We start from the raw sequence: 7,827 nt of genomic DNA, 5'->3' as shown, positions 1-7,827 counted from the left end.
ATCAGCTGTGTCTGCAGTGGGAGAACTTCTGTGCTGGAGACACCCCTCTGGGGCAAGACTTGCCTCAATGGGGCTTTGGTGCTCACTGAGTCTGCCCCCTGAGTGTGTCCTTTATGGTTCCACGGAGTTGCAAACTGGATGGTCCCACTCTGACCTCTGGGTTTCCTGGCTCCTGGATCTCTAGGGAGGTGCTAATCTAGCCTTTGCCTGAGGCTATCCAGCAAAAACCTCCCTGCAGGGCTTGGGCGGGGCGGGTCCCACGGGATCAACAGGGCGGGGCTAGCAGTTATGGCTGCTCTCAGTCCTGCCTTCAGAGGCTCTGCTTCTCAATGTCCTGGTAATCACTGCAAGCCCCTCAGAGAGAAAGCTGCCCTCGAGTTCCGACCGATGCCAGACAGTCCCGCTTCTCCCGTATGAGTCTGGGTCCCTAGAGACTCGCCCAGAACTGGAGCTCAGAGCCTGAGACTCCCTCCCGATTGAAAACGACAACCGCGCCCTCAGCCGCCAGCCCGCTCCGCATGCTCCTCCGCACCTTAGTATTTTACTTCTGCACTGCGCCTCCTCTGAGTCTCAGTGTGCTTTTCTCTTTCCTTCTAGTTGTAGAATTTCCACTCAGCCAGCCTTCCTGTGGTTCTGGATGATGTCCGTTCCGTCTTTTAGTTGTATTTTTGAAGTGGTTGTTCGAGGCAGCAAACTCCAGTGTTTACCTATGCCGCCATCTTGGTTTCCTCCGACCTATCTGTATATTATTCTTTATTTCAGTCAGTGTATGTTTAATTTCTGACTGGTGCTTTTCCATTTGTTTGGCATTCTCATTAAGGTCCTTGAAGGTCTCACTAAGTTCCTCGGAGGTCTCACTAAGTTTCTCGGAGGTTTGTAGAAGATTCTTGAGTAATCTTATAACTGTGGTTCTGAACTCGATGTCCTCCATTTGTTTGCTTTCCTCCATTTCTTTCATTTGTGACATGTTTCTTTGTCTTCGCATTTTTGGCTGACTGCGAGGACCCGCTGTGTCTATAAGAAGAACTGATACCAACAGAATTCTCTGCTTTGTTTGTAGTTTGGAAGTTTTGGAGCTCTCTGATCCAGCTGCAGTTTGTTTGGCTGCAGAAGCGCAGGTGCCTCTGTGCAGTCGATCACAGCTTGGGAGGGGATATGAATGGAGTGGGGCAGGGTCTCAGGAAGACACCAGGGCGGAGCAAACAATGGTGTCGTCACGTCTCCGCGATTCCCTGAGTGCCGCGCGCCCCCACCGCCACAAAGATCCCCGTGAGCAGCTCTGTGACCCGCTGCAGGACAGTCCCGTTTCTCCCCATAGGAGCCTGGGACCCCAGCATCTTGCTGTAAATGAGTTCAGTGTTATGCCCAGATTTCAGGATCCCCAAGAAACCACACCAGGGAGCCAGCCGTGTCTGATGCAAAAGCATAAGAGTCTTTATTCAAGCCCGGGCTTGGCTCCCCCAGCCTCCTTACCGACGCAGCGGCGAGATGAGAGAGAGAGAGAGAGAGAGAGAGAGAGAGAGAGAGAGAGACACAGCTCTGTGGGGAAAGGGGTTTTATAGTAAGGGGAGGAGAGAGGACTGTGGGCCCTGCCGATTGGCCAGGCGCAAGTCGGTGTCTTGTTACACAGGATGTGGTTGTATCTATGGCGCGCACTTCCCTTGATTATCATTGGTTAGTTTAAAGAGATCCTAGGCGTGGCTAGCAGAGGTTTGGGCTTCCGGGAAGAAGCTCTTTGCTGAGCACATGGCTGCTGCCCAAAATGGAGGATTCGGGGCAAGATGGAGGGCATAGCCCTCGCCCTGGGGCAAGATGGAGGGCGTAGCCCTCGCCCTTTCATTCAGTGCGTTCGAGAGCTTGTATCCCCTTCTGATTGAAAGAAACCGCGCACCCAGGTGCAGCAGCCTTGCGCAGCCTCTGTACCTCTGTTCTTGGCGCCGCTCCCCTCCTACTTGGTCTCAATGTGCTTTTTTATTTCCTTCTAGTTGTAGAACTTCCACTCGATCAGCTTTCCCGTGGTTCTGGATGATAGCTGTTGTGTCTTATAGTTGTGGTTTTAATGTTGTTGTGGGGGGCAGCACGTACAGGTTTGTACCTTATGCCGCCATCTTTGGATATTGTATTTTTTAAAATTTTTTTTTATTGATTTCTCTGAGGAAGGGAGAGAGAGAGAGAGAAACATCAATGATGAGAGAATCATTGATGGGCTGCCTCCTGCACACCCCACACTGGGGATCAAGCCTGCAACCCTGGCATGTGCCCTGACCGGGAATTGAACAGTGACCTTCAGGTTCATAGGTCGATGCTCAACCACAGAGCTTGGTCTGCAGGGCTGGGCTGTGCCTGGAACCTTCTGTTCAGGGGATGGGGGCCCACCCCTCTGCAGACGGCATGTTTGGTCGAGGGGCAGCAGGACTCCCAGGGACACCCCGAAATTCTTCCCACAACATTTCCTCTTCTCTGGCCAACAGGGGATGATTCTTGAGAAACTGAGAATCTGTTCGATGCCCCAGTTTGTCCATTTCGTGCACGACCTGCCGCCGTTCATCAAGGATCCGGATGTGGTGGTCACCGACCTCCTCTTCGGGACCATCCCCGTGAAGCTGTACCAGCCCCGGAGGACCTCCCGCAGCCTCCGGCCCGGCATCCTGCTGTTCCACGGCGGTGGGGCGATCGTGGGAAGCTTTAGTAAGAGTCCTCCCCTGAGACCCGGCCTGCGGTGTGACAGGCCGAGCAGCGTGGGGGGCGCCCACCTCCCGGCATGAGGCTGCACTCCTGTCATCTTCTGGGGTCTGGACGCCCCTGTGATGACCTGGGAACACCGGGGCAGCTAGCAGGTCCCAGTTCGTTCAGGCGGCAAAGATACAGAATGTATTGATTTCTTTCTGGAAGGAAGAGAGCAATCGATGCCTGTGCAGGTCCCCCACCACCACCACTATGCGAAAGTAGGGCGTCCCGAGGACAGCCTTCCTAAGCCGAAATGATGTCAAGCAAAGAAGGAATTCTCTGAGGACACCGCTTGCTAGTGGTTGCACAAAATAAGCTGAGATAAAGCCCAGATGCTCAGTTCAGAGCTCTGGGCTGGAGGCTGAGATGAGGAGTGTTCCCGTGGGAGGAGCTTGGCTGGGGCCACTCTCCCTGCTGGAGTGGGGGTGGGGATGGAGGTGGGGGTGGAGGTAGGGGTAGGGGTTGGGGGGGGGGGAGGTGGTGCTGCCTCCATAAGGGCTCTCTGCAAAACAGACGCTGTACTTTTCAGCTTTTTTTTTCTTTTCTTTGTTTCTTTGTAAAGTGAAATCACTGGGACTCTTCGTAGCCAAAACAGGGACTAGCTAATGTAGGTGTTTCGTAAAGCAGAGTTTCGAAAGCGGGGGGTGCCGTCTATCCATATGAAATTCACATAACATAAAATCCACCGTTTGAAAGTGCACAATTCAGTGGCATTTAGCACATTCACAATGTTGTGTGGCCACCGCTTCTACTTAGTTGGCAATAAGGATTTCTAAAACATGAAAATGACTAAAACACATCGTTTTGTTTCACATCAGGAGTTCCTTGAGACACATTCTGGGATAAACAGACGTGAAGACCAAAGATTCAAGGGAAATTAATGAGAGAAAAAATTCACAATTGAGACAATTTTATTCTCTTAATCTCTCCCTTCCCCAACTGTAGGAATTGGGGGGGGGGGCGGGGCGGGGGAGGGCGGGGAACACCTTTTATGGTGCTTTCTAGTCTGTGGAAGGCCAGGATCTATTGCAGGAGTCTTTGAGAATAGGGGTTGGATGCAGCCATGGTGTGGGTATGTCTGCATAATGAAGGACAGGAACAGCAAGTATTTATTAATTTTTATCCTCACCTGAAGATATTTTTCATTGATCTGAGAGAGAGAGAGATGTGAGAAACATTGATCACGTTCCTCCCTACTCACCTCCACCGGAGATCAAACCCACAACCCTTCAGTGCACAGGATGACACTCCAACCAACTGAGCCACCCGGCCAGGGCAACATTGAATTTATTAATTAATATTTACAAATATTAGTATTTACATGGCAGGCACGGTGGAAGCCCTTTGTGTGCATTATCTCCTTGAAAACCCCCGCACCCTATGATTATCACTATTCCCATTTTACAGATGAGAAAAACTCAAGCCTCAGAGAGAGAAGGGACATGCCTCACACTGCTTCAACTCAAGTGAAAAGGAGGCAACAGAGCCCTCGCTGGTTTGTCTCAGTGGATAGAGCATCGGCCTGCAGACTGAAGGGTCCCGGGTTTGATTCTGTCAAGGGCACATGCCTGGGTTGTGGGCATGTAGGAGGCAGCAGATCAATGATTCTCTGTCATCATTGATGTTTCTCTCTCTCTCCCTCTCCCTTCCTCTCTGAAATCAATTAAAAAAATATATCTCTCTATATAAAAGGCTAATATGCAAATTATCCACTTGGGAGTTTCACCAGGAGAGCAGGAGTTGGATCGCTCGCTATGATATGTGCTGACCACCAGGGGGTGGTGCAGAACATGGCGAGTGACCAGCGGGGGCAGCAGAGTGCTGAGGGAGTGAGGGAAGGAGGCGGCCAGGAAGCAGGGAGGCCAGGTCTAGGGACCCTACCCTGCATGAAATTCGTGCACAGGTGGGTTTTGGCAGGCCCACCCTGATCGGGGTTGGGGGGGCGATTGGGGGTGGGGCTGGCCAGGGGGAGGGGATGAGGGCAGTTGGCCGGCCAGCCCTGTGCCCTGGTCAAACTCCCGGTTGAACTCCCAGTCCAGGGGACAATTTGCATATTGGTATTATATAGGACAGTGGTTGGCAAACTGCGGCTTGATAAACCGTGGCTCATGAGCCACATGTGGCTCTTTGCCCCCTTGAGTGTGGCTCTTCCCACAAAATACCGACTTCTGCACATGGGCCATGAAGTTTCAATTGCACTGTATGTGGTGCGCCCGCACGTGGTATTTTGTGGAAGAGCCACACTCAAGGGGCCAAAGAGCCGCATGTGGCTCATGAGCCGTGGTTTGCCGACCACGGATATAGGATATTATATATACACTAGTGGCCCGTTGCACGAAGATTCGCGCAATAGGCCTTCCTTCCCCTGGCTGCTGGCACCGGTTTTCCTCTGGCACCTGGGACCCAGGCCTTTGGTCTGACTGCAGCAGCAAGGCTTGGCTTCTCTGCTCCGGCTGCTCCCAGCCCCTCCTTTTTTTTTTTCCAGTTCCTCGAGCAGAGGTCAGGGCTGGCTGGATGCCTGGGTTGCCCTTGGCGACCCAGGCCCCCAGTCACTCCTTGAGTGGAGCCCAGGCTCCCAGGCCCTCCTTGAGCGGAGTCCAGGGCCAGCGGGAAGCTTGGCTTCCTCCGTCACCGGGAGCAACCCAAGCCTCCTGCTCGCTCCAGCTCTTTGACCGCCACCATCTTCAGTTGTCTTCAGTCTTCGCCCCGCGCCTGCATGCCAGGGTTCTTGTCCTAGCATCAAGAAGGGTTCAGGAATCTGGAAAAGGGGCTGTGCGTAGATGGCATAGAAATCCAGAGACTAATCAAGAGTTCAGAGACGAGATATAATTTTGAAAGGCATTGGGGGTCAGAGGACCTTCAGCTAAAGGAACTGAAGACTCCCTCCTTGTCTAGGACCCTTGCTTTTATTAACACAATTTGTCCTAAGGCAAGGTAGAGATAATACACTTCAAAGGGTAAGTTTTCAAAAGGTACAGAAGCATTGTCAGTTTGGGGGAATTAGCCTACGGCTATTCAAGTGTTTGGCCAGTAGGAGGCAATAACATGTAGATTAAGATGCCCTTTAACTGTCTGGCAGCCACAATCAGTTTCCTATTCAGGTTTGGGGAAATGCCTTTAGCCATTCCCAACAGGTGACTACATGTGTGACTCAACCCTGTTGAGTCCCCAAGTCTCATCAACCTTTTGATGAAACTCTTGAAATTATGACATGCTGGAATTGGTCCCCGGCACCTGAATATGCAAATTAACCACCATCTTTGTTGGGTTAATTTGCATAGTCGCTCTGATTGTCTGGTGGGTGTAACAGAGTGGTGGAGTGATGGAGTGATGGTTAATTTGCATGTTTTGCTTTTATTATATAGGACTAGAGGCCCGGTGCATAAAATTCATGCATGGGGGGGGGATCCTCTCAGCCCGGCCTGCACCCTCTCCAATCTAGGACCCCTTGGACATCCCTCTCGCTGGCTCCTAACCGCTCACCTGCCTGCCTGCTTGATCGCCCTTAACCACCTCTGCCTGCCAGCCTGATCGCCCCTAACTGCCCTCCCCTGCCTGCCTGATTGCCCCTAACCGCCTTTGCCTCAGCCCCGCCACCATGGCTTTGTCCGGAAGGAGGACCGGATGACCAGAAGATGTCTGGTTGGCCCAGTCAAATTAGCATATTACCCTTTTATTAATATAGATATGAAAAGGAGGCAATGTAGAGATTGAAACTTGGGTCTGAATCCAGAGTTCACACACAGAACCACTGTACTGATGGCCTAACAGATTCTCAGATATTGTCAATGAACATTCACGTGGTGGTTGTCAGTGAGCAGGGGCTGCCGATGATGGGTAAAGGAAGCCCACTAGCTTTCCTAGTGAATTAAGAAAGCCTCTTATTTTCCAGAAATCTACCACACAATATGCTGTCGTTTGTGCAAGGAGAGCGACTCAGTGGTTTTAATAGTTGGGTGAGTAAAGGGGAGAGTGGGGAGGGCCAGAGAAACCACGCTGTGACCTGGAGTGAGGGGGCGGGAGGTAGGGACTCAGATAGCAGGGAGTTGAAGGACATCAGGAGCAAGGACATCAACAAGGAGGAGAGGAAGGAAGAGGGAGAGACGGAGAGGCAGAGAACAGGCCCTCCTTCCTGTGGGCAGCCCGTGGGTATGCTTCAATGGGGTGTTCTGTGTGTGGCATCATTTGGAAGCTGGGTGGGGGGTGGGCTGCATTAAGCAGGTCGGCTGCCGAGCTTCACAGCCCAGCACTTTCGGGTGGAATGCTCTTGGTTGAGCAGAACAGCCCTGCACATCTCTCCACTGAATGCCCACCGTGCTCTGCGCCATCACCAGGACAACCACAAGCACCATCACATCATTTCCAAGTGCTCTCCAGAGGGCGGTCCACCCTGGCGAGATCCATCAAAGGAAGGGAGAAAAATTAAAAAGCCACTCTCTCTCCTAACTGATTTTGGAGAGTCACCCACCCAACCTGGAAAGGCGGTGAAGAGGGCTTGGTGGACATGGGGTAGGAGAGACCTGGGCGGACCCCCTCCCTGGGAAGCCCCCCTCCCTGGGCCTCCACGTCAGGCAAACTGGACATACATGAGGAGTGGTCACTGTCGTGGTGTGGCCTTGTCCTCCTGCCTAACACAGGGTCCCATTGGGGCTGGGAGGTGCCTCTGATTGCGCTTCTCCTGCAGTTTTGTTGAAATGCACGCCCCAGGAAGAAATACCAATTGCCAACATCTTGGTGGGGCTCCATTTCCCAGCTTTCCTGTGGCACAGCTAGCTGAGTAGAGTGAAAAAATAGATGTCAGTCCCGGCTGAGGGAGAGAGACCCGGATAGCACGTCACCTTACAGTTCTTGGCTCCAAAACTGTTTCTGCGGGGGGAATGGAAATCTGGATCCAATTGTTGGCCCTTACATGTCGTCCTGCTCTGGTTGTGCTACCCAGTGGTCGGCAAACTACGGCTCGCGAGCCGCATGCGGCTCTTTGGCCCCTTGAGTGTGGCTCTTCCACAAAATACCGACTTCTGGGCATGGGCCACGAAGTTTCAATCGCACTGTACATTCGCGCCCGCACGTGGTATTTTGTGGAAGAGCCACACTCAAGGG

General features: G+C 52.5%; 1 protein-coding gene across 1 annotated transcript in view; it reads left to right on the top strand.

Annotated features, from left to right (window-relative positions):
- The window catches only part of AADACL3 (arylacetamide deacetylase like 3), a 15,902-nt gene that overhangs the window by 6,385 nt on the left and 1,690 nt on the right, over positions 1–7,827 (top strand). The window contains exons 2-3 of the mRNA XM_006104519.3: positions 2,472–2,688; positions 6,620–6,683. Of these exons, the coding sequence (XP_006104581.2) occupies positions 2,472–2,688; positions 6,620–6,683 (281 nt within the window). The remainder of the gene's footprint in view (positions 1–2,471; positions 2,689–6,619; positions 6,684–7,827) is intronic.

Source organism: Myotis lucifugus, unplaced genomic scaffold, assembly GCF_000147115.1.
Source record: "Myotis lucifugus unplaced genomic scaffold, Myoluc2.0 scaffold_580, whole genome shotgun sequence".
Classification (NCBI taxonomy): Eukaryota; Metazoa; Chordata; class Mammalia; order Chiroptera; family Vespertilionidae; genus Myotis; species Myotis lucifugus.
Note: the sequence above shows the minus strand (reverse complement) of the source record. Positions and strands in the feature narration are given on the sequence as shown.